Below are 27,593 nucleotides of genomic sequence, written 5' to 3'. Positions count from 1 at the left end.
AGCAGCACAGGGGGGCAGGGGGAGAAACCACACACAGGTGTTCAAGACTTTTTTGCTATGTAACAAAATCTAACAAGCCCTGCAAATACAAGTAAAGAATTTATTAGCAATGAACAGGGAACAGTTTCTGTGAAACTCCCAAGTTTCTGTGAAACTCCAGAGAGGCACACATCTGAGATGCACATATCTTAGCTCTGCACTTAACCCTTTAATGACTGAAGATTGACAAACATTTAAATTAAAAGGCTTCACATATTCATGGTCTTAGCAGATAGGGTGCACCTGACTGGCTCCAAGTAACTCACTCTGGCAGGTGATGATTAGCACAAGTCTAAAAGCTGTAACATCCCCTCTCCTCTGAGTATTTTCACTTGTACCTTTGTCTTCATTTTTAAGCCCCATTACTGAGCTCACTGTGCATGGCAGCTGTCTTCACTTACTGCTAGAAGAGGAGCTTGAATTAATTTTCAAAAAGGTTTTCCAAAACTAGGGTCTGGACAGATAAGCTACAAAAAAATAGCTTGGAATAAAATTCCTTCCCAAGTATTGTGACTAAGAGGTCCTGCTAGTGTATCAGGCCCATAATACCTAACAGAGCTGGAATTTGTTACACCGATATGAATTACCTTCCAAAGCAGGAAGAATGCAGTCTAATGAAATGCAGGCATTCAAAACTTAAAAATGTTGTAGTCCAACTCCATATTCTAATTTATCAAAATACAAGACTTTCTGGATATTAATTTGTATAGGAAAATTACACCCATTACTATTTAAAACCAAACTGAAGTTTTAAAGAACATAAGTGTGCATGCCTCCTCTGTGTTCATCCTGCCCTTTATCCCTGTAAGGAGTACTAGTGTCAGAATACTATTGCCAAGCATTAACTAATCAATCAGGTCCCCCAAACAAGCTTTAATTTTCATTTGCTTCCTAGCTTGGATCTTCAGAGTTCATCACTGTAGCCTTCCTCAATTACAAGAGCAAAATTATTTTCAACAATTACAAGATATCAAGCTGAATGTTTAAAAGAACGTAAGATACTAAAATTCTTTTCAAGAACTGACAACAGTAGGACCCATATCATAGCATACAAACAAATCAGTACAGTAACCAACAAAAGCTATAAAAAACTCAGACTGAAATTACACTGCAGTTTTGCTTCACAAAAACCATACATTTTGGGAGCTTGATCTTCCAAGACTTGCAGTTAAAGCACTTACACACTTAAGCACCAAAAGGTGCTTAGGTCTTAGCCCTAACAGACTAGCAAAGATTAGTCAGCAGACAAGATTTTTCGGACCACTTCTATTGTAATGAGACTAAATTTGGTAAACCAGARACACTGGACTCTTAAAAAACATGCACACACAGAGGGAGGCCTGAATTGATACAGAATTCTATTCCATGTAGTAACTGAAGCAAAGAAATAAGTAGACTTTTGAGAATCTAGTAGTCTTGAGCAACAAGCAAAAGACAACTATTTCTTTAAATGCATTAAATTTTTATCTGCGAAAATATTAGAGTATCAGCAGAAGAATATTTTAACTTAGCACACGTTAACATGCCCAGGTGAATTTTGYAAAAGTGCCTAGCAGTATATACACATGAATTTCTATACTACTGTTCATGTTTGATTACATGGAAGTCCATAACACCACAAGAGAAGCTAGGCACACCATATCCTGAAGGAGCAAAGCACTCTAAGGCTGTGTGCAGCAGTTAGCCTTGCAATACACTACAAAATACCAGAAGCAAAAACTGCTTCAACTGCATTTATATTAAAGATTTGCAGTTCTATCAAAAAAATCCTCTTAATATCAGAACTTATTTATGTTCTGTTGCAAGTGCTGGAGAAGAATCCTGCAAAGTTCATCCTTAACTGAAAGCACAGGCCATCACTAAAGCAGCATTGACGCATCTGTCACTTATCATTGATGTAAAAGCACATTTGTGAGGAGCAGAAATCCTAACATTGAAGACCTGAGGGCTTTCATAGTACAGATCATCTAGCATATAAAGACATTAGATTTTTTTCCCCTTTCAGAGCATCTGCTTAGAACTGATAATGGCAATAGCATGACACTTTAGACAGGTACACAACTCTTAATCCAGGCACCGAGTAGAATGATGGCATATTCCATTAGCTCTGACACCATCAACCAAAGCACAGCAAAAGACTGGGGTGTAACAGTCTGCAAAAGAACAGTTCCTTATCCCTAATGAACCTGAATAAGTAACCCTCCTAACAACACCAGAATAAGTAGTATTCTCTCAGACACCAAAACAAAAATAAAAAGCTTACTCAGGCTGCGAGACTGGAGATATCTCTGAGGTAGCTGAACTGGAAATGTTTTCAGTGCTTGCAGCTATGCTAGATGAAGCTTCATTTAAATCTACTGAAGGTGGAGTCTCAACTTCAGGCCGGCTTGCTTCACCCATTTCTGTAGTCTGTGAAAACATTAGAGATGAACATAAGTTTTTCAAAGTTTGAATAGGGCAGGTATTCATAGAATAATTTCTAGTATGGAGTTAACAGTTCAGTAACTCAGATTTCCAATATCAATGAACCTGAAAAACCAGACTGCGAGAAATCGGACAGTTTAGAAAGAACTTTTCTTTCCTCATAAACCTAGCTGGTATTCAGTGCTACCTTGGGGCAGCTGTAACATGCTTTTTGTAAACTCCAATAATAGCATAAAAATATTAATTGGAAAAAAGCATATGCAACAACTTCCTCTACCATGCATCCCTTTAAAGTGGCAGACAAGAGAAAACAGGCCTGAATAGTTCAGCAAGTGAAATAAACAGTTATACTTCCACGCTCTGTTAAAATACTACTTATATTTAGTATTTTCATCCTAAACTTATTTTTTGGTGAAGCCTTTTGATTTTGTCACCCCAGGGAGGCCTGAAGTGTTTTAGAGTAACTGAAGCAAAGAAATAAATAATTTGTCGCTTGAGAATCTAGTAGTCTTGAGTTGTACTTATTCTAGATCTTCAGTTTTTAAGCTCTCACACAGTGTAATCAAAATAAATCTTCCTGAATCTGGAAAAGTGAAAAACCACTGAAACAGACCAGATTAATTCTTAAGGAATACAAAATATTAAACAAGAGCCACTTGTCAGTAACTTGATTACATATGTTGTCCTGTAATCTACAGAACACAAAAATATTTATCAAATAAGTTATCCGTAACAGTAGGCTTTGTAACACTTCAGGCAGAGCAATGACTTAGTATTGCCAATGGCATATTTTACTGAAACAGCTCTTTGGAAAGTGCTTCCATTTTAATATACAAAGGAAATTACAGTGACAAAAGCCATTATGGATCAAGGCTAAAAAGGAATGCCATAATCATGAAGTCTGACCTATGCAGATCTTTAGATAGAGGACCAGTATGGCAACATTGTACATTAATAAAGGTAGGGGTGTGTGTAGGGGTGTGTGTGTGCATGTGTGTGTACAAACTTTTTTTTAAAATAAAGATATCCATATCTATAACATCCAATTTTAATTTAACTTGGAAAGATTTATTTAGTAAGTACCTTCAAATACTACATTATTCTATTACTTGTGCACATTGGAATTGCAAGATCTGTTAGCTCATGGGTATTCTCCTTCATTGGAAACATGAGTCTCACAGCAACCCCACATGCAAATGAAATGCRACAGATAGTTACCAAGAGCTTTAGCCAACCAAAATGAAAGAGCCTGAAATCCAAGAAGCATTTGAAGCGTGTATGGAAAGAGTAATGAAATAAAGGCTTGCCTGGTCAGATTTTGTATAGTCATCAAGTATCTCTTCTGTGGAGTAACTCTGTTTACTTGAGCCTGCATGTTCGGAAGGCTGCATTCCAGTAGGACCAGCCACTTCCCCCTAATATATTAAAAGGTAAAACAATAGTAAAAATGCAGTAACATAAGCCTTCTATTCTGACAAGGACTTAGCTTTGGTAGAGACTCATCCAAATATTACCACCTTTACAACCACTAGAACTTCAAAAGAAAATTAGGCTACATGAACCTTCAGACCCACAGTCCATTTATGTTTAAATTCTCATCTGTATAAAGCCTACAGCAAGTTAAAACAATTCAGTTAAGTCTTCACAGGCAAATTCAAGACTGTCTTAGCATTGTCTTAAGACTTCCAGTTTGTGTGCTCAGACAAGTTAATCACTCTGCTCTATCTTCCCACAGGTTCCCATGCTGACAAACCCTCTCCATCCCCATGCTGCCCAAAATAAGGGGGAAAAAACAATTTTTAGATGATTTAAAACAGACAACCATTTAAAAGAGAGCTACAAAATAACACTTTGGCACATTTCATTTATAGTAACCTTATCGCAAAACCTGAATAACTTCACAAGTCTGTTGCAACCTTTTAAAGCAAGTTTCTCTAGTAGAACTAAAGATTTACAATCAAGTGCAACGAATTCAGAGACTAAAAATGAGTATGTACTTGAGGAAAAAGTGTTTTAAAAATACCAGAGCATAGAATTAACAGTAGTTGTACYTGCCTCTCTGAAATTCTAAGTCAAGCAACTACAACATATGCAATTTATTTTTTAGAACATTCTTCCTGCTGCAATACTTTAAACTGTAGCAATAAAACTGGTAGAAGTTTATATATCCCTTGGTTTAAGGGCAATCTAAAATCCTGTTGTCAAAGACTGGAAGTGCTGGTGTTCAGATCCACAATGGGCAGCTACACTATACAAGACTGCATGATCATAACTGTGCTCAATCTTAATTTGAGAGGGTTAAGGCACACACTGGAAGAGCAGGAAGTACAAATCTGTACAAGCAAATTTTAAAGACAACAGGCAAGCAACATTTTCCCCCAAATATTATCAGCTCACATCCTAAACCCTAAGATTAAATCACATCAATGCCTTCAAGAGACAACTGTTCTAAGGAAACCTGATCAAGGGCTCCAAGACCGCTTCTCTTTAGCGGGACATCTCCAAAAGCCTAGTCAAGAGTAATAGGCATGTGTGTAAGACTTCTCAGAGATCCCAAGAGAAGTTTCTTTAATTGGTAAGAATACAGACTGATTCCTTACCTATGTAAATAAGTTAATATTATAAATAATATTATAAAGTCATAGTAGTTTCATTTCAACTGCTTGGGAGCTCACTGTGAAATTGAAATATGCAGAAACTCATAAGGAGTTACTCAGGGTGGAACCACTACACTGAATTTAGCCTAAAGTGCTGAATAATGTAAATAAGAAAGGGACAGAATCTTAATTATTAATATTTCCCACGTCTCAATGTTTTTGTTAAGTTTAAAACAAAAGGAAAAGACAGATAAAAACGGACTTGACAAACAACCCATCTTAAATCTCCTATTTAGGATAGCAATCATTAATGCACTAGGCTATCAACACAACACAGATGCAGATGATACAATGTGGCCTAGACATATGCAGGCCATCACCTCTTATCATGGCCTCAGCAGATCCACAACTATCCCTAACATTCATTTCTTGTAACACCTGGCACCCAAATGAAAAACCTGCATTACCATTACTTGAGTAGAAGAAAACAAGAACTCTGAGATAGTATCACAGTTCACAGAACAACTGAGTACATTAAATATTCTAACAAAGAATACTAAATGAATCAGTGCGTGTATTTTTTTAATATCAAGTCAGATTAAGTAGTTATTTAACATCATTTATTTAGCATACCTTTTCCTGGATATTTTCATCATTGTTTGCCAGGGTACAAGCATCACCTGGAGCATATTGCACTGCAGATGAAAGACTCTCTTTACAAAAGACATGCCAAATGGGAAGCCTGTTAAAGAACAGGAATATAAAAAACAATAAAATAAAAAGCCTTAATTTAAAATGAATATAAAATATTATGAGCTTCCTCAACATTGTCTCCTTCAGCCTTTTTTCAGTTGTTTCCATGAGTTGCCCAGAAATAAAAACATTCATGTACAGTTCACTGATACTTCTTTATCAAAACTATTAGAGGACATAACTTTAAGAAATTAGGAACAGAGAATGCATTACATATTTATTACTTCCAAAAGAAAGCATCAACCAAATAGTTACTGGGGTGATGATATGTCACACAAAGCAGAAGCTGACAAATTAGTTATTTACTGTAAGTTAAAATGAACCTGAGTCAAATTTATTCTTTGCCAAACAATAACAGGATATCTTTAGCAAATGTTTATTACCAGGGAAAAATTAAAGCAAAAGATGAAGAATTAAGTCCCTTTCTACCCCCCATACACAGTATACCTGAGAAAATTCTGTATTGTCAGAAGTATCACACACATTTAAGAGAATTAGCAAAAACAAGTATATTAGACAAGAGGTCTATGGAGAAACCAATAAAAACAGATACAACTGGCACACCACATGCTGCTTTAGCTATATCCTTCACAGAGATTTGTTTTGTATTTTCATCCTTCAACAGTTTCCCTGAGTAGAATTGCTGGATACAGCAACTTTTTGATGCAAAAAGATCTGACAACCAAAAGCCCGGCCTTAACAGTCAGTCATGATAGTAACAATATTAATAGGTTAAGATTCRCTTAGACAGTTGGGATCAGTTTTGTGATTAGAATTTGAATTATCACCTGTCTTAACAACTTGAAGATCACCTTTACTGAAGAGCATATTGCAGCATAGCTTCCTCCACTGAGGAGGAACAGACCTCCTCTGTCTACTGCAGCCTCACAGGCTGCGATAGACCATAGTCACATATTATATTTTAAAAACACTGTTTCATCACCTCCAGTAGGTGCAAACTGAATTTTAACTTCCGGCACGCAGAAATCTCCACACCAAATCAGGCCTATAATATAGCTCGGTCAGTTTCGCAACCACTAGTAACCAACCCATCAAGATGTATTCACAACTGAACAATGCCTCAACAGCAAGTACACGCAAGGCAGAGCGCACAGAGCTAAGCCTCACCTTATATCCTAGCAGAAACATCTCACACTGGGCAGAACACATTCATAAGAAGATGYTGGAGTTAAATGTTTAAATTACACCATTTTTCCACATCATGACTTTGTTTTGCATTCAGTGCCTTTCAATGGATGCCACATTACTCTTGGGCAGAGACAGGAAGAATGGTAGCTCTCATGCAGATTCCTCTACCATTCTTAAGGGCTGGCAGCACTTATTTGTAATGTAAGAGGCACTTGATGTGAAGCCCTAGCATAGGCATTATTTCAAACAAGCTTTTATATATGTGTGTATATATACATATACACACAAAATATATATACACACACATATGCACATATATATTTATATTTGTGTATGTATATGCAGGGAAGAAAGGAGAGCACTACTTCTCCAGGTTGCAGGCAATCATAAAACTGGGCTTTTGCTGTTGAGATATAAACTTGCTGCTCTTCTTCCACCTGCATCAGCAAGAAAAGCGTTAGCAAGGAACCAGCTGCTAAAGCCAGGTCTCTTACCACCAGAAGAGCCGAAGACAGCAGGCTAGGAACTTGTGTGATCTGACATGCTATTCTGGAGATGCAGTGAGGCAAATAATGTGGCCCAGTTCTGTCCCACCCATCACTGCGCCTCAGCCTCAGCAATTCCTCCTCTGAGGTAACAGCTTTCCTCCAAACAAAACGGAAGTCCTTAGGACAAACATGAGCAGCTGCAATTAGTGAGAACTATGCACTGAACATTAAAGGTATAAGAACACTTGTAACTGCATATTATGGCAGCTACACGTCTCACATCTCAATTAAGTTGAAAATAAGAAGTATGGACTCCCATATATCTTAAATTTGCATCTCATCATGTAGCTACTTCTTCATATTGAGGTTTCCTTTGAACCTCTGCCTTACCCTAAGCATAAGATATCCACTTAAAGGATATCATTAAACATTACCAGACCTTTAAGGTCTATTCATCTCTTGGCTCACACCTGGAAAAATCAGTTATCCTGAAACTTCAACTCCCTTACTTTTCTAAAAAGTGATTTCAGTCATTTCATAAAGAAGTTCTCAAGTTCTTAATTTCAGCAGCTCTCTGAACTTCCCTTCCAGCTATAATAAGTCCCTGGTTCTTCATAAAAATGCAACACTGGTTCTTCATAAAAATAAAAGATCAAACATTATACAGAACATACTGTTGCTCACTTCACCCCTTTTTAGGAAATAAATTTATGTGTACGTATTATTTTGCTTCCTCTATACTTGGATCTTCACTGAGCTGTGCAGAATGCCACTAAGTCCCTTAAYGTAGAAAAGTGAAGATATCATTAGTGTTGGCTGTTGATCAGCATTTTAAAATGCAAGGTATACTTTCACAATAGCATTAATAGCTACTTTAGCATCTGCAGTTATGAAAAGTACTGGGCACAAAAGCATGGCACATTTCTTACCTTATGTATTGATGATTTTAAGGCAACAAGACATACTTAATTAGCGTAACTAGAGCTTTTGGAAAAACGCAGTTTGATGGCTAACAGATTTAAGCTAGTCTGACATAAGCTGCGTCCAATATCTGATTTACTTACTTTTAGAAACTCTTCTCAGTCTAATCACCTGAATCAAACATGATGCCTTAAGTCTGCTAAAAGCCCTCTAAGCAAGGGAGGGGACTGAGAATTTTTTTGTATACACATGCACGCACACACTCACACATGCAGAAAGAAGTGGGCTGCTGCTGGAACAGAGGATACAGAGGAAAGGACATATTATTTGGTTGCTGCCATTAAGCTCTGACAGAGCATTAGGGATGGCAACTCACAGAAAGCAAGGCCACATGAAACCAGCCACTCTGTGAGAAGTCAAATTAATCACCTCATCATGACTACCATTACTTTCTGCTTTTTTTTCTGTATTTCAGTGTTCTGCACATTCAACAGGCTTCTTTTACTAGTAACAGATCAATAAACAATACAGCCTTTAATAAAAACCTTGCCAAATGGCAAGGCACCTCTGTCAAGTCTTTCAGTATACCCAGAAAGACACACAAACATGAAAAGCAAAGTGCTTATTTACTGAGTACAGCATTCTCCCTGACTTTAGTTAAGTCATTCAATATCGCCAATGAAAGCACAGCAGCCTCCTACATCTGTATGTATTAATACAGCCTTCCCTTCCTCAAAAGGAAAGAATAATATTCTGATGCTGACTTGGAAGTAAGCAGATTTAGTGCCCAAATAGTACTGGATATTAATCACTAGATATATTACCTCAGGTACAAGGTATGTTTTCAAACAATAGGACAGCACGGAAATATTTCAGAGACTGTTCCAAATGTGTAACTAACATTTAGTGACTTCTGTGGATACAGAAGTTTCCAAAAGTTCCATTTTTGCTAAGCATGACTCAAATAGCAAATACTATTTAATCTCATACAGAACAAAAATTTAAGCAAGAGCCTTTTAGTACCATCACTAATGTATTTTTAAAGCTATTTTCTCAAGTACTCCATGAATTTTTCAGCTTCATATGCACAAATCCAAAAGCAAAAGCTGCAAGCCCAAAATGACAAACAGAAAAATCTTCACTCTTCACAGGGCAGGCATATGCTGAGCTTCTCTAGTGAAGCCAAAAGTCTGCTCCTCCTATCCGAATGGTACAGTGCATTTGTTGATTGCCATAGGAATTATCTATGGTCTGCTGACAGCTGTTATGGCTTCTAAACTGACCTGACAAACTCAAAGCACAGGTTGTTTTGAAATTGCAAGGCTTCATCTGAAAGACTGCCCAGCTTTTAATCTGGTTCAAATTCTTGAAGTAGCTGTGAAGGAGGCTGCAGAAGACTACGAGAGATAGCGCAGCTATCAGTAAGTGCTTTGATAAGCATAAAGATAAAAGTAAACTGCCAGTGAAAAAATGCATCATACAAGTTACAGATGCCCAGAATAAAATAAAAATCTGAATTAACAAAATCTGATTGTAAGAAGCAGTTTGGGCTCAATTTGGCCTTCCCAGAGAAAAACAGTCTAAGTTTCTTTTCGAACACTGACATTCACACAAGATTCTTTTCAAACATCTGTCCACTAAACAACTCAATAGTTTGCATAARTTCTCCCCAAATAAGACTTACTGTTGGACAGCAGAGAGCAAAGCAGATCAATACAGTTTAAAGTTGACACCTGTGAGACAGGACAATTTTAAGAAGAGGGAAAAGGAAGTTATCACAAGCGTATTGATTACCAGGACATCGCTGCATGCGAAGGAAACAGTCTCTCTCTAGGACGACCACTGATATTTTCTACATCTCAGAGGATTGTATTACCAACAGGTGCAGATGCACCAAACTCAGTCAGATAGCCAAGAGGGAGAATGAAGACGTGACTGTCTGCCATGTGACACTCCTCTGCTAGAAACATTCACAGGATCAGGTTAGAATAGGCAGTGCTAGATAAAGCAAACGAGGAAGGCCAGAGGTGGGAGGGAAAGCCTGTGAAAGGGGGAGAGGTGCATGTTTGTTGGTTTAAAAGTTTACCTTCTTGATTAATCCAAAATAAATTATTTTGGATTAATCAGTTAAAAAGCCAGAAAAGTTGTAAAAGGGTGAGGAAAGCAGGAAAAATGTTTTGCTTTGAACAAGTACTACAACCTCTTACTACTATCACTAGCATCACTGTTAAAAGAGAAAAAAAGGTCTGTAACAATGAGGAGCTTAGACAGAGCTCAAACAGATCCTAAACCAGACTCTTGACTCAGCAGTAGTCTGCTTTTCAGCTGTTGAGCACACAGAAAAAACAGTGAAAGGTGGGAAATCTTCAGCCTCTCCCCAGCAACTTACTGAGGTCGATATTGCTATCAGAATAGTTCGGCAAAGGGGAGTCTCATTTAAAAGGGTCTCCAAAAAGTAGTAAACATCTCAGAGAGGAGACCGGGCTTCTAGGATGGCTACCTTATTTCAAACATTCAGAGGAAAGTTATCTGTGCTAAAGTAATCAATGACTTGCAATGTCCCCTGGATACAATACTCATTTCTCCATATGATGTGAAAATAAATGTTGATAAATTTAACAGAGAACTGTTAATCCTCCTTAGTGTTATGGGGGGGGGAAAAAACAATCAGAAGCCACTTATTACCACAGAAGAGCAGCATGCATTATCAAGATAATTTAAAAAATTATGATGGTTCCGACAGTGAAAAAACCCTGAAGTTTAGATCTGTAGATCCAGACTAAGCAAGAATGCTACCAGAAAGGTACTGCTATCACCTGAAGTGATATCACCTCATTTCTTACTACTTTCCCTTAACTACAGTGTTCTTACATTCCACATTCATATAGGGGGAGGGAAAAAAAAGCCTCACCCACTCTTTGCAAAGAATGTGCTCTCTAGTCCATCTCCTAACTGGAATGTTAAAAGACAGTTATTCCATTCATTCAGAAGAGACCATTACAAAGATACTTCTGAAAAAGCCAGATTTCATAGCTTGAGACAGTGAAATTCCAACCTTCAGTTTAATATGGCTTTCATCACTTCAAATGCATCAGCACATAAAACAAGGTTACACTTGCACCATATACTTCATCACATCTAACTGATTTACAACATGAAAGGGCAGCCTTGCATCCCACCTTTAGGCACACATTTCTCCTGCATCCCTGATCCAATCTAGTGACTGTGTGGGCATGTGCCAATCACTTCTGAGGGAGAAAAAGAAAGTTAGCTTTTAGCTACTGTGTACTCACACATTAAACAGGAGAAAAGGCATAGAGAGAACATAAAATCTGCTGGTGACAGTCCACAGTTGTACTAAGTTAAGTAATAGAAAGCAAGGCTGAGGACTAGCACTGAAAAACCTCTTACTTCCTTACAGTGCTAGCAATATCAGTCTCCTCCTTATCTAGAGAAGAACACTGATATAATAGTCAACTTTACAGCCTTATAATTGTATTTTTTTGATACAGTGCCCATAATAGACAAAATCCTATATTAGATGCATACTGTAAAGTAACATTGAAAAACATTCCTCTTCATTCTTGGAAGGAGTATCTGGGTACCCCATTTAAGACACCCAAAGCAGAACAGATTTCCAAAAGTTACAAACCCTAGCCCTCAAAATGTGTCCGTCTGGAAGCGCTCAAAGGAGCGTGCAACACTAACACTGCACTGTAACACTGCACTGAAGGCTAGATCTTAAAGTCTTTCGGCATTGTCGAGCTCTCTAGCTACTCTTTCATGCAAGAATTTGGGGAAAATAATACATTCTGGAAAAAAAAAGAATTATAAATACCGACCATAAAGACAACAGGAAAATAGTGAAATAAGCATGAACCAGATGCTTAAATTAATTACCCTTGCTTAAAGTTTAAGGTTTTAGGGTCTGTAGCAATGTCCGTTTTATACATCTTTGGAGACTTCCCTCACTGCTTAAATTCATAAGCTTGTCTGCACAGGCATAATACCGTAATGGCAGGCTGCGAGTCCTCATCAGCTGCTCTGCACCAACTCTCCATGCTGAGAATTCATTGTAAATGCAACACAGCTTAACATAGTACCAAGATGAGGAATTTTAGCAACACCAATATGAATTTTGCCCTAGAACACTGCAAAGCTGCTATCACCTAACTTCCAGGCATTGTATGATGTATTTATAATAGATTTCTTACCTTTAAATGACTTCAACAATAAATTGATTACAATTCCAAAAATATTCCAAACCACTAGGGTTCCTTTGAGCATCTATGTTCAGCTGGAGTAGCTGGAACCTTTTACTGATATTTTGATCAAAGCAAGTAATTTACACCTTTTTTTTCAGTCACCTCAGAAAAAGTTCTTTTCACTAGTTTTAAGATCAGTCTGCCTGTTACACCACCATGCATATTTTCACCAAGAATGAAGAGAAATTTTTTAGTGACTTGCAGTTCTATGTTACCATGTTTTCAGATAAAAGGTACACTGGTTTTCATGCTTAAAAATTACTCTCTTCAAGCAGAGGGCTGTTAGGAAGTCTAATGTTAAGGTTTTAAAGGAAGCTGCACATCCTGCTCTTGAAAGAAGCATGGACTTTGCTAAAATCTGGATTAGTAATGGAAAAAAGACAAAAGTTAAAAACCAAAAAATTATTCTGTAAAATTACTTAGTGAAGAAAAACATTAAAGTGAAGCAGAAATAACAGCAGCTTAGAGAAAGGCATTTCAGAAAAAGATGAAATTAAGTGCAAAGAAATGTGCCTGACTTTAGCAACAGCTAGGGTCTTATACAGGAAGATGGCAACCTTATGAAGAACTGAATGTCGTCTTAGTATACCACTTGCATAACAAACAAACAAATTTGAAGTTTCTAGGACAAACCTTTTAGAAGATATGACATGAAAGCACTTCATTGATTTTCAAAGACAATTTTAGAAGTTAAATATTCAAGAACTGATTGCGCCAAGGACTTGTCTTTAAGAAAACACAGCAGAGGCTCTGCTTGCCCATAACCTCCTCAAGTTGAAGGCACTGCAAGCTAGGCATATTCAAATTTGATTTTTAGGAGTCCAGGAGTTACAGAGCAGTTTTTGTCTCAACCTTAACTACAGGGCAAAGACAGTTTTAAACACGGTACTCTATAACTAAGAACATACTTTTCATTTTGAAATCAGATGCCTGAAACAAGTGTTGGTTATACAAACAGTGCAAGCCACTTCATTTCTTCCTGCCATAAAATACACACACAGCGCTTATTTTAGTATCAGTCTTTTAAACAGATTAAAGTAAAAACACAAGAGGGGAATCAGCAGACAAAAGTTTGAACCCCAGTACAAGTAAGTTACACTAACAGCTCTACCCAGAACCTTAGGGCAGCCTCCTGTAAACATTACTCTGCTGCAAAGAGAATTTCTACGATAAGAAGCCTGCTACGCTTCAGAACACAAGTCTCACAGTACTGCCTCCAATCCATCTCGTTCCCCAGCTCTACCATTCGTCATCTTCCCATTATTAACAAATGCAAGCTTAAACCTTAAGCTAAAAGTCAGCAATAGGGCCAATAAATGTTCAATTAGCTAAATCTCTCTGTCTGTGATCTCTGACCAGCTAGCATACTTTTTGCCTGCACAGGACAAAAGTAGCAAAATAAACTCATGTACGCCAGGGACAGTATCACACTACCAGTATAGCCTTATTTTTTAAAGGTCTTCTTGCATTGCTGATGCTTTCAACAAGGACACTTTCAACTACGTAAGAGGCTATAATGTAAACCAAAGACAGGAAAACTAGGAATATTTTATCTCATTAAAATACATATAAATCCTCATGTTTAACCTGTTATAGGGAAGAATACAAAGTAAAAAATAAAAATAAAAAATAAAAATCTACCTTCTCCAATGTACTTGTATTAGATGTTAGTCCTGGCTATGCCACTGACCCATTTTGACTTTAAAAATTTTCAGGGTACGTTACCATTATGGATTTCTGAGTCAGTAGAGCTACTACATGAGGGGGTTTTCCATCAGCAATAGCACATCTTACCACTGAGTCACTTTGATACAAGCCTTACTTTACTGATATAGCATACTCTCAAAGTAGCTACAACTAAAGGACCCTAACGTGCACATGCACTTAACCCCTATCTTCCTTTTATTTGTAGTTGCAAAACTGAGAATGATAAAATGGTTCATAAAGCTAAATAAATCAGGATGTGCAAAGCACTTTGTGATTCTGCAGTGAAATGAATCATAGAAGCACAAATTAGGGCCTGCATGATTTCTTTATTAAAATTGTATCTAACACTTTGAAAGTGCAGCTTTTGGTAGGGAAAAGGTGATGTCAGAACAATTTATGCAGGTTATTGTTTAAACTACTGTCACAGCTGGTCTCAATTCAGACAGTACTCAAACCCCTATAAACTTCTAAATCTATGCCACTTATTTAGCTCTGTATATTGTCAAACTATGAAGCACTACGAATCTGAAGAGTGTTTTTCTATTATGATCATCCACACAAAGGGATTAACAAAAGCCTAAAAAACCTTTGTGCAGATTCAGAATAGGAGTCACTTATGTACAGTCAGAGCACCAATCTGCATAGATTGGTATTATTTTTAGAGCAGTATATTCCTAAGCCTTACCTCCATCAAAAGCATTTCTCTAAAACCAGGCAGCCACCCCATTCTTTTGAACTACTTGGAACAACATTGCTAGGAACAATATTACACATCAACTATGTGATTTTACATTCCCAAAAGAATGTAAATTCSTTTTTTCTCAAAGTGCCCTTATTGAAAAGGCACAGCTAGTAAATCACTAAACCCAAACTTCTGCCCTTCTATAGATTTCCTAATGCCCAGTCACATTTTTAAGTTATCATAAGCTGTTTTAAAAAAAATCTCACCCTGTAAGAAAACTGTCAGATGTCTTACAGTGGATTTCTACCAGTTGATATTTTTCCATTGCACCAACTTATTTAGGAAGCTTTATAATACAGGCTTCGGAGACAACCCCATCGCCACTACCATTTTAAGCTTAATTTCACCAAAACAAAGAACATAACCACCTATCCAGAAATAAAACAGTCCAGATTTAAAAAACACCAGTCCAAGCAGCTTAAAGTATTCTTTCAGCAATTCTGTCTTTTTCTTTTAATTTTTCTCCTATTTTTTGCTTCTATTTTGATCTTCTATTGTAACAGACCATTACTTTCATCCACAAAAAAAGAGCTTCTCTCTTACTAGCACCAAATTCTTTGAAGAACACATTTCAAGACAACTAAATTTAAAAAGACCTGGCAGACTCAGTTATGGGGAAATGCCAACATTTGTAACACAGTCTTAAGAAGCAAGTCAAAGTCTTCCACTTACTATTTAAAGGTTTTTTTACTGGCTTGCATGAAAAAAGTTGATGATTTTTTTAAGAAATAAATAACAAATAGTTCACAACTTATCATGTTACATAGCTCAGCAACAAGACAGGCATTAATAGACTCAGAAATTTCCCAGTTCCAAACCTGACATGGCTACTGAAATTAAAGAAAGTCTTAATGCTATCCTGTAAACAGAGGATTTTAAAACTCTCTAATGTGAATTAGTATTTGGACAATGGACTAATGAATTAGAGTTGTATCTCTCCCGCCATCTAAATTAATCTACTGGCTCTTTAACCAAAAGCAGTCAGAGTGAGCAGGGTGAGCACACAGCGTGAACGATTTCTCAATAGCAAAAGTTCAGAGATAGTCTAGCACAAGCTAGAGATCAGACAAGACAYTGCTTGAAAGAAAAATCTCTTTTTAAGAGCAAGAAAAGACTCGGACCAATTTATCCCCCAAATATATCCAATATGAAAGCAAAAGTTGTCTGAACTTTATAAGGAAAGCATATCTTTTCAACAAGTTGGTTGAATATGATATTACTTCAACAATGCAGAGTAGATGCTTTATTTTTTCTTAAAATAAAGTTGTCTGTTAAAACAACATATTAAGAACACAACAAATTACTCTGACCATCTATATATCATTAAACTGAGAATACTTCCACTTACAAAGTACCCTAAAGCAGAAGCAGATCATCAGCCTCCAAAGCACAGCAAGCAAAAAACCAAAAGCTGCTTTCCTAATAATAATCTTAAGGAAGAAACTTAATTGTCAAAAAAAAAAAAAAAAAAGGCAGCTGTCTGGAGAGAGTTACATCAGGTTTACAGCTAGGTTAATCAGATCCACATAGCTAGAAACTTTTTTGTTTTTAACTTTTCCTAAACATAAACATGGCAACTGAGCTTTGAAGACTCATTGCATTCTCTCCTAAAAAATAAACTGTGATGAAGTGAACCAAATCTGATCCAGGACTGTCTGAACCTATTTATACAAGTTTCAGTGTCAGTTTTGTAATTGATTATGTATACACAGATCTCTACAGCCTAACTGAACACTGTTAAAGGGATTTCCCCTTGTTCATCCAATCAGAATCAACTGCAAGAGAAAAATATATAACTTAAAAAAAAATCTTTTGAAATACTTTTAAACTAGACTATTTAAACATTTTTCAGAAAACATATTAAAATAACGCGTTGGATACACAACTGCCTCTAACAACTGCTGCTGTTTAGGTTTTAATGTCTGCAGTTCGCTGCTCAAACTGGCTACGATTTCTCAAATAGTGAGTCACAAAGTTCAAAGCAGGTCAAAGTTTTAGAAGAAGTTTAAAAATTATCATGCAGAAATACATTCTAATATTTGGGGTCTGATAAAGGTCACACTTTAAGGAAGCTTGAGGGCAAAGTAAACAGAAGATGCAGGGACAGAATATAGCCAAGAGAATCACTATAGAGAACACCTCTGAAAAATGTAATCTACACAAAAGTGAAAGGGCATACTGGCTTTACCTTACCAAGGCTCAAACCATTGATCTTTCAGAGAACACAACCAAATTTCAGTCTGAGAGGAAAAGAAAGCAGCAAATCTTCCTACCAAAAGCTCAGACCGATAACAGAATGCATAAAGAAATGCATAGTGCAACTCTGAGATCTTAATACCTGAAAAGCAACTATAAATATGACACTCCTTACTTTCATGAATGCAGCAAATGACTTAGATCTACTATGATCCACGCCAAGAGATTTTCTTTTTAACAGATAGTACCCTTCCAAAATCTGCTACCCTTCTTTTCCATAACACGATACAGCGTGCTGCCAGCGCATTAATACCTTCTCTTTCCAAAGGCAGCGTTTTCCTCCCCCTAATGGCATTTTGTTCCACTTCCACCTCCCGTTTCGCGTGTCCCCCAGTATCAGCTCTCAGGACCCCGACCACGGCACTCGCCGCGTCAGAGCCGACAGGCTCCCGGCCCGAGGCGCGCGGCACGTCTCCAGCGGGCACCGCTCAGAGCGAAACCCGACGGCGGCCGGGCCCGCGGCGCCGCAGCGCGAGCCCGCCAGCGCCGAGCAGCAAGACGCCCCCGTCGCCGGGAGGGGCCGGGGAACCCTCCCCCCGGCGGAGAGGGCCCGCCAGGTGCCACTCACCACAGCACGGCGCAGAGGAAGAGGCAGGAGCCCAGGGCCAGGAGCCGGCGGGGCGGCTCCTTCATCGTCTCCCCCGTCTACCTCCCGCGGCCGCGAAGAGGCGGCGCATCCTCCCCGGCCGAGGGAAAGCGGGAGACGCAGCGGCGGCGGCACAGCCGTTGGCGCTGCCCCTCCCCCGCGCGGCGCGGCGCGGCACAGCGCGAGCGCGGCCGTTACTGCCCGCCGAGCCGAGCCCCCCTCCCCCCGCCCCTTATCCCTTCACGCGCTGAGCTGGAAGGATACGCGTCACCCTCCCCCCCCCCCGAAAACCCCACCTCCTCGCCCCATCGGGGCCAATGGCTTGCGCATCTGGGGATGGCCACGCCCTCCCTCCGCCTGCTGCTGGCGCCGATTGGCTGCTTCCCGACGCCACGGCGGCGAATCAGAGAGCGGCACCCCTTTCCCCGCCCCTCCAAAGACGACTCTCAGGCGCCCGCATGAAACGATCCGTTAAAGGGAAAATCGCCATAATAATAAATAACGGCTGACGGCAAACCACGTCGGTCGCGGTGCGCACGATGAACGGAAGGGCGTCATTACCTCCGCAGGACGACATTTTTAGGAGCGCCGCTCCGACATGACAGATCTTTTTGATCAGGCTTCTCCTTGGGCTGCCCCAGGCAGGCAAGCGCCGATTGGTCGCAGCGGAGGCCCTCAGCGGAAAAATGGTTCCCGGGGCGGGGGAACTCCATCTCCCAGCGGGCTGCGCGCGGAGGCCGCGCGGGGGCTGCTGGGAGCTGTAGTTCCTGGGCAGTTGTGGTGGGGGTCCGCCCGCCGGGCCCACCTCCCTGCCGCCATTTTGCACCGGCCTCCACGAGGCGATGGAGGCACCGGTCGGTGGCCGCGGCGCTAGCGCTGCTGCCGCCCGCCCGCCGCCCCCGGGCCCTGCAGTCGGCGCCTTTGGGGGATTGCAGTGTGTGATGTTTTAATTGGGGAAGCACCAGGAGGGGCAGGGGGAGGGCAGAGTCGGGGCCCCTTAGCACAGGTAATGACAGCGGCCGCTGAGGCCCCGCTCATTTGTGTCACAGCATGACCATCCCCTCTGCCACACACTGCTGTGCGATTAAATATTTGCTGAGGGAAGCACTCTTAATGCGTGTGATACCGGGCACTAGCAAACAGTGGCACTGATGGCCAGGCCTAGCCGAGAGGTAAGTTGCAGAGTCACCAAGGGAGTCATCGTAGGCCCCCCTCCCGCCTCCTTGGTCACTGCTCAGGCCTCTGCTGCTGGCAGCCTCGGACAATGCAGGGGCACGTCAGCGCGTCCTGGGACTTGGGCAGGGAGGACTTTCCTCGGAGCCGTGCCCTGGGACCTGATGCCCTGGCCAAGCACTGCAGGTTCAGCATCTTTCCCCATCCCTGCAGCTGGAGTGCACAGAGCTTCTCCACCCGCCTCTCCCCCAGCTCTGTCTTCGCTCTGGAGGCTGGGGCTTGCAGGGTACTTTGGGGAGATTTTTCAAGGTAGTACAGGTCACACAGTGGTAAACATAGATCTCAGCAGCTGTGTGCATCTGCTCCTGATGCAGGAGAGAAAGGATTTGCCTACCCTGGCGCTGGTATATTGGGGCAGACTGGTGCAAAATGTATTTGTTGTTATCAAAATGTTAGTGATTTTGCTGATAGCCAGGCCTAAATTTGCCCATCTGAAGCATGGCATTGTAAAATGATCTGATTAGCTGCTATCTACAGTAGCCAAGGAAACCATCATAGCAGCTTCTTCTTAACAAAAAACATCTGATTTGGAACAGGACATCAGGGTGGGGGAGAGGGCTGCTGTTGTAGTGAACAGCCTTTGAGCTGATAGACAGACCAAGTTCAGGTATGTGTGAACCACACRGTCACAAAACTCATTCTGGGTTTAAACACAGCCCTGCAGAACAGAGGGCCAAAACAGACATCTCCCTGAGAGACGTCGCAGACGGCTCAGCTCAGGACGGGGCTCCTGCTGCAGTGTAATCAGAGCCACAGTAGGCAGCAACCCCCACGCTCACACTGCAAGCCCATAACTCTCCCAGCTTGCAGGATGTTACAAAAGGCCTGAAACTCACAGGTGAATTAGTCATGAGTGCTCTGCWATGGAAACGTGCGCACATGTCAGGACTCTGAACAAGGAAGGACAGCTTTGCCCCAAGGGAGGCGCAGAATGGGTATGAATCACTGCAGTTGTTGCTGCACTTTGAGGAGCAGAGCCCTCCCCAGCCAGATCTGCTGTTTCCCCCAAAAAGCATAGAGCACCAGCCCTCTGAATTTGCTGTTACAGCAGTCTGCAGGTGCTCACAGAGGAGAGGGGTGCGCGTGCAGAGCTCATCCTGAGGCTTGGTGCTGCCGAGGTGCAGACTGGTGTGACCACGGAGGTGAATGCTCCCAGCTGGCAATGAAAACCTCAGCAGAATCTGTCTTATTTTTCCACCTTTTTACCCTGTAATTTTGTGTTTTCATTAACATTTGGCGTCGCTAGCCCTTCTGACGGCTCTGTGTGCCACAGGCAGTGGAAAGGGCCTTAGAGCCTGCTGGGAAACACATTGAAGCGAGGGGAAAACGTAGACAATCCAGCTTTGTGCCATATCCACACATGACGTAGGGTTTAAACCCTCCTGGGCAGCAAAGCAAGGGCTGCCCCAGTGACGGAAAGAGCATGTCCCACTGTGCCAGTGGAGGGGAGATCTGCCCAGAACGAGGCCGTGTCTGTGGGAGGGAGACTGCTTTTGCATCCTTGCTCTTCTCCAAGCCGCCCTGGAACGTCCCAGGCTTGCTGCAGACGAACGGCCCTTGGAGATCACGGAGCACCCAGGCCTCGCACCCTTGCCCTGCCAAATGCTCCCCCTGCTGCCGCGGGCCCTGCAGCCGCCAGATGTTTTAGCTGTCACACCACTGCGCAGCAGCAGTGTGAGCAATGCCAGTAGGCACCAAGCTGAGCACTGGGCTCGAGTGCCTTACAGCTAAGTCTTACTGGCAGCGTGTCAGCCCACTAGCGTGGTGCTCCACACTGTCACAGGAGTATCCTGTGGACAGGCAGGAGCCTGGATACTCCCTGCACCTTCTGCCTCCCATACAAATGTCTTTTCAATGGTTGTTACATGAGTTAGGTCTCCCATTGACATCAAGCGCCCTCCCCACCTCCCCTTGGTACAAGCAAGGGAAGACCTCTCCCATGGCACAGACCCCCAAATCATTCTCTCATCACACAGTTACTTGGCCCAACCCCTTGCCAAGTTTCCAAAACACCCTCCAGATTCCCTTTCACCGGGGCCTTAGTGCGAGAAGAGCGAACCCGGAGGTTGAAAGGCTGCGTTGCTAGGCTGGTGAGCTCTGCGACCAGCGCAGCCATTCCCCTTCTCCAGTACAGAGGGCTCAGACAGCAATAAATACAGCTACATGGGGCCAGGTGAATCCCTGCTGGGGCACGGGGGATAACAGCACAGAGGGCAGARAGCCAGGGTGCGAAATGGCACACCGTGCACCAGCACGTCGCAGCTTAGCTAGGAGCCTGGCTTCGAGCTGCTGAAGGAGGCTGTGGCTCGGGCTGAAAAGGGAGAGGTTTCTTTGAAAGTCACTGGTAGGTTTTGTAGGAATCCCACGGGATTTAATATGAACTTTTAGCAGAGAAAAATGGACTCATTACACCAAAGTGAGATAATRACATGAAAATGGCCAGGAAATAGCTGTGTTCTCATTCTCTGTTGCGAGGTTCCTGTACAGAGGTATCCAGGCCCTATGGATCTGCTTCCCATCAAACATTTTGCAAAGACATTTCCTTTAGCACACAGAGAAACAGTTTTCTTCCTAAGAAAATGTTTCACAAAAACATGTGCTTCCAGGACAATCACACACACAGGCTGCTTTTTTTCTTGTCGAAAATTGGCATACCTGAAAACTGGTTATGTTTTGGGTCCTGAGAAAGTCTTTTCAGACCTGGATTTCTACTAGCAGCTCTGTAGTGCATACACAGCTGCCCCAAAGGGCACGGTGCTGGAGCCGAGGGCACAGCTGTATCTGAATCCACCTCTGAGCCACGTCACCACGCCGGGGAGATCCGCTCACCAGCCACCTTCCCTCCATCCTGGGGTCATGGATCCCTGCTCCCACGTGGCCCAGCCAGCTGAGGGTGCAGAGTGTCTGAAAGCATCTCCACAAGCACATGACTTGTTGCTGTGCTAATTTTTGCCTTTTTCTAATAGTGCTCTAGTAACTTCCTGCAGGGACAGAAGATAAAGTGGTGATGTCCTCCTTGCGGAGCGAATTGCAGCCGAACCACCCAACCTAAGCCTGCAAAGGACAGTGGCACTGGCAGTGGCAGCACGATGCCAAGAGAGCAGTGATCACCTTCAGGACATGCTGCTTAAGTCAAACAACAGCACTTTTCAGGAGGACAGAGAGTGACATTAAAATGCCACCCTGGACATATGTAGAGGGCTCCAAGTTCTTCCTTTGTTTGGCTGAAACAGTTCTCCATTCCCCTGTGGCTGCAGGACCTTTTGGCTGAGAAGCTCGAAGCTTGGTGCCAGCTGGGACCTGCCCTGCCATGGCTCTAACAGCAAGCGGGTTTGGTTTGCATCCCCACGCCAGTGCCCCTTGCAAAGCCCACAGGCAGCTCTCCCAGCGGGTCTGTGGCAGCCCTGGGTGCCCGGGACACACGGCTCCACGCACCTCTAACAACTCCCCAGGCAGGTCCTGTCGCCCCGGGAGCAGGGAGGACCCAGGACTGGCCCAACAGGTTACAGCAGCGCAGTGAAGTCCTATGTGTGCCGCAGAAAAACTCAGTGAGAAACTGCTTCAAGGCACCTGCTGGGTGTGAGCCTCCACCTTTGTCACACTGACATACTTCGAGGGTTTCTGTGCCCTTTTAGGGGGCCAATGCTAAGACGCAGCACTGCAGCGGTGTGGAGCCGTTATCGTGTGGGTGTCTAGCCCTCCTTGGGTACCTCCYGAGCGGAGAGGCAGCCCAGAGGACACAGCCAGGCCCCGGGGGATCCACCGCAGCATCTCCATGCTCGGAGCAGAGCCGGTGCTGAAAGTCTCTGTGCCAGGCAGAGCACTTCCCCATCCACCCCGGGGGAGCTGCCTCGGCAGCGGGAAATTCCCCTAAACTTCCTCAGCGCTGTCAGAGAGCCGTGGGAGCAAAAGCACRCGTCACACCCGCAGCTATTTTAACCATGTCAGGGAGTGCCCAAAATCTTCACCCGGGGTGAAGACGGTGCCACAGGATGCAGTGCAACACGAGCTTTGACTGCAGTTGTCCTTGCTCCCTGCCACACCGCAGGAGGCACTGACCTCTCCCCCGGACATCACCCCCTTCTCCCCACGGCCCGTAAGGCTCGTCTCCTTCCTGCAGGAAACACTCTGGCGTCAGTTATGGCACCTTCCCTTTTGAGTCAGAGCTGCGTGTCCGCGCAGGGAAATGCCAGGCAAGGTATTCGCATGCACACACGCCTCCTCAATCTTACCTGGCCCTTAGCAGGAAGATCCACCTCAGGCTACCTCTATCCAACAGGCAGACAGTTTCCCGGGAGCTGCTCTGCTCCCAGGGCTTGATGCTCACAGAAACCCAACTCACTGGTTTCATTGCTGAAAAGCGCAAGGCCAGGAGGAGGTGGGCAGCTCTGGAGCACAGCATGAGGCTCAGACCCTCGCTGAACACGCAGGGGAAGGTTGGCTGTGTCTGACACAACATGCTGGTTCCTGGACACGAATCCTGGCCTGGTCCTTGCCATGGCCATGCATGCACCACATGAGACTGGATCATGACCCCGAGGGCCACCCCAGAGCAGTCCAGTCCCATCTGCTCACACGAGTGCCAGCGGTGGCATGCACACCAGCACATACGATCTGCTCGTCCGCCTTGGGCTCTCCTTCCCGTGAGCCCGTGTCCCTGTCGCCGGCGAAGGTTTTATGGGAAGCACCCCACTGAGCACCCCCCACCGATCCCACGCTGAAGCGAGAGCGAATCCCTTCGTGTCAGGGCAGCAGGCAGGCTTTGGTGGCTGAACAGCTTCACTGTACCGGTGCTAACAACCAATACAGCCGGGGCACGTGCTGTAGTCAGGCCCCACCAGCAAAGCCTTCCTAGCTGAGGTTACAAGCCTGTTACAGGCACAAACCATGTGTGTTGTGCATAGCCAGGACCAGAGCAGTAGAGAAATCCACCCACCAGGCAGTGGAAATCTAAACAATTGCTTAGCTGTCTGTTAGAAGAGCTGTTAAATATTTATTAACCCATTGCTAAGTATTTCCAGCCAGAGCCCTTCCCTCAGCGCTGGCAGGGCATGCTTTGCTCAGGGCTATGCCACAGCTACAGGTGGGATCATCTCCACCGTGAGCCTCTGTCTTGCTCCCAGGATAGTTATTCCCCCAAGCCCCTCACCAAGAGCTTGGGTGAAAGGGTGGAGAGCAGGGCCGAGGGACCCGGAGCCGGCATTGGTCTCTGCTAGCGAACTGAGCAGGGATTTCACGCCAGAGATCCTTTTTCTGAGGAGGGAAAAAAGACTTTGAAGCCACATTTGCTCGGCCCGTGTGACTGCTCTAGCGCAGCACGGCTCCCACACTATAGTCCTGTTGTCATCCAGGGATTAATCAAATACAACTCACACCATGCATAATTAAAGAGCTGGCACAGATGAGAGATCATTTCAGGGAAACCATTACAGTCACCAGGCAGGATCCTGGAGAAAAAGCCTTCTGTGTGCCCCCAGCCAAATTCACTCCTTGCCCAGCCTCTCTGAGTCCATCCCCACCAGGTGTAAGTCTGCACAGCTCAGCCTCATCGCTGGGACTGTCGGGAGGTTTCCAGTCCTTGTGTTGGGTGAGAGCCCCTAGAACAGCACTGGTGCCCACCATGTGCAAACTGAATGCAGCCCCATGGAGCCTGGTAGCCCACCAGGAGAGCTACATGCCATCTCGGCACCACCTCGATGTGGCAGGGGATCAGCAAGGTGCTTCAGCACGCACCTGCCTGGGACAGCAGACCGGCGTACACCTGAAGAGCTGCCGTGCCATCACACAGGCAGAGGTTCTGGCTGATCAGCTGTAGCACGTCAGAGAGGCTCAGTACTTGCTAGGCTTGTTTCTTGAACACTGATAAGATGAGATGTACAATGGTAAAAATATTACAGATTGCCCAATCTCCCAACTAGAGCCTATAATTAATGCACAGAACAATGTACCAGAGGTTACCTGGGAAGCAAATATTTGAATGGGATTCTTAAAAAGCATTACACATTGTAGAAGGAAGATCAGTGCCTGCAGCTGCATTTTCTCCTTCTCAAAAGTCCTGTTCATCAATAGAATAATTTGATCAGCAGCTAGAGATCGAGAACAAATTTATCTTGGCGACATTCAGAGATGAAGTCAGTTCAGTTCTCAGGGAGGGTAAGTCCTGCCTCAAGGCTGAACTTTAACCACTACATTACACAATTGTGCATATATATTCTCTGGGGGGAGAGGACTCTCCTTCCCTGTAGACACAGTGTTCAGATAGCTTGTTTTTTCCAGAAGAGCTGGTTCATTTGTTCCCTTACCAGGAGAATTTGCTAAGAAAATGTTGCAAGATAGATTTGTATCAGCAACTGCATGAAGAAAAAAAGCTCCATGTTTTGAGAGAAGATATCAGATCATCTGAGTTGGACTTGCTGTGTTAAGTTAACCCAGAAGGGAGCTYTGATAGGTGAGGAAGAGTCACATCTTTCTGAACCTGACACTTAGCAGCAGGCTTGGAAGCTGTATTTTCAAAGGCAATCACTGGTAGCGCATGAACCATCGGTGGACGAGCTGATCACAGGCTTTAGAATGTGCCGATCTGCAGCCGCAGAGCAACGTGAACACGCAGAGCACAACGCGTATGGGTGGCGGCAGTATGAGTGTCGGTCTGGTGACCTCCAGTAATAGAAAGCACGTGGTGTTCAGTGTGCCGGGCAGGGAGGGCGGGAGATGGCTAAGGCGCCCCTCTGGGTGGTGTTTCTGAGAGGGAGGTAAGAAAAGGCATCACTGGTTTACCGGAGAACCTGCAAACCAGGCACAGGGATGGGCTAATCCTTCTCCCTTACATTTTAACGCTCAAATGCACTGGGAGTATTTTCCAGGCCACTGAATATCACCCAGTGATTTTTGCACTGAGGCCAAAGACCGGGGTCTGACTTCTTCCAGAGAGACAGCTGAATTAAACCTGGAGATGTTACCACAGCCCAGATCATGGAGTGAATTATCTTCTAGCAATAACAAAGAAATCTGTCTCATTTCTAGCTGGGATTCAACTGGCTGGGCCGCACCATGCCTTCACGCTCTCTGTTGGCCTGCTCTGCAGAAAATCAGAGACCCAGAGCAAGGAGCATCTTGGCAGCTTTTGCTGGAGGAGCGTGGCCTGGAAACACTCCTGCAGCTGCATCTTGCCAGGTGCACATTAGCTTCTGCTCCCCATACAGAGAGAAGATCATCAAAATGTGAAAGGCAGCGCTGGGCTGTCACCTTCCAGTCGCTGTGTGCGGCAGTGCCAAGAACCAAGAGGATATGTGCTGAAATCAAATTGTCAGTTGGGGCCTTKGCATTTCAGCACTTTCAAGTATTTGTTTGCTGAAAATGTTAAGCCTTATCTCTGATCTATCAATATCTTCTATTTACAAAGGCTTCTTTTTTTCAAGTGTTCTTTTTTTTTCCCCTCATGTGTGATTTAGCTCACACAAACTCATTCCTTTTCTAACTATTGATCCTGGCTCCTTGTTGCTTAAAATGAAATAAATCTTTCCTAAGCATGTTCTGACAATGCAACTTTTAATTGCGTTTTCCTTCCAGATACAATTTCCTGTTCAATTTCCTGACCATTTCTTATTTAGTGCAGGAAAAGCTATAAATTGCAAGTTTGCTCCAGATAACTTGCTCTATCTTTAGATGAACCATTAACCATTTGCAGCAGAAAATCCAGCAAAATAGTGTAAAACTTAAAAAATAGCCTGAGATTTCCAGACAACTGAAAACTCTTCTGTGGTTCACATTGAGGGGGAATGAGCTGTGTGAAAAACGGGTTGGAATTGTTTTACTTGTGAAACCAAATAGGAGAAACTCCGCCTACAGCATATTTGATAATTGCTCTTTCATCGCTAAATAATCTCTTTCTGAAGTACGGATTTTTTCTGAGGGTTACTGAAAGATTTCCCCCGTGTGATTAGGCACCAGGAAGGCTATCGGTTGAGTTTGTACCATTGATTCTGCTTGTGTCACCTCCCTGCCAAACTCGGGCTGCCCCTTGCTGTCCCTTGGAGAGATGCCTGTGTTTCTGTGCGACCGCAGGCGTGTGTCCCTGAAATTCCTCGTGCGCACGTGCTGATTTCCTCTCGTACATCCCTCTTGTGCATTTACTGAAAACCCATAGCGTGCCAAGTAGCGTCGCTGGGATGTCAGTTCTGGATTGGAAACAACAGTCACAGCGACCAGCTGATTAAACTGCAAATATACGGGCCAGGTCACCGAAATGCTTGCTCTGCGTAGAGTCTCCTTATGTTTGCTTAACGTGAGACTGCACTGAGCTGCCGAGAGGGAACATCGCTGTAAATCGCTTTTGACAGCTTCCCAGCCCTCCTGTCCGATGAGCGTGTTCATGCCCTGCTCCTGGGGACCCTGCCCAGCCGGCCCGTTGCTTTCCAAAGTTATAACTACAAC

General features: G+C 43.4%; 1 protein-coding gene across 4 annotated transcripts in view; it reads right to left on the bottom strand.

Moving 5' to 3' along the window:
• The window catches only part of SUCO (SUN domain containing ossification factor), a 45,479-nt gene extending 27,384 nt beyond the window's left edge, over positions 1-18,095 (bottom strand). For 2 of the 4 annotated variants that reach the window (XM_026089130.1, XM_026089131.1), the window contains exons 1-4: positions 17,910-18,094; positions 5,694-5,802; positions 3,771-3,878; positions 2,303-2,448 (exon numbers count right to left, since the gene is read on the bottom strand). In XM_026089130.1, the coding sequence (XP_025944915.1) occupies positions 2,303-2,448; positions 3,771-3,878; positions 5,694-5,802; positions 17,910-17,974 (428 nt within the window). In that variant the 5' untranslated portion in view covers positions 17,975-18,094. Of the gene's footprint in view, positions 1-2,302; positions 2,449-3,770; positions 3,879-5,693; positions 5,803-17,909 lie in introns of all 4 variants that reach the window. The other 2 variants (XM_026089132.1, XM_026089133.1) reach the window with 2 other exon arrangements.
• Between the last annotated feature and the right edge of the window lie 9,498 nt (positions 18,096-27,593).

The sequence above is a fragment of the Apteryx rowi genome, unplaced genomic scaffold (assembly GCF_003343035.1).
Source record: "Apteryx rowi isolate R43461 unplaced genomic scaffold, aptRow1 scaffold_80, whole genome shotgun sequence".
Classification (NCBI taxonomy): Eukaryota; Metazoa; Chordata; class Aves; order Apterygiformes; family Apterygidae; genus Apteryx; species Apteryx rowi.
Note: the sequence above shows the minus strand (reverse complement) of the source record. Positions and strands in the feature narration are given on the sequence as shown.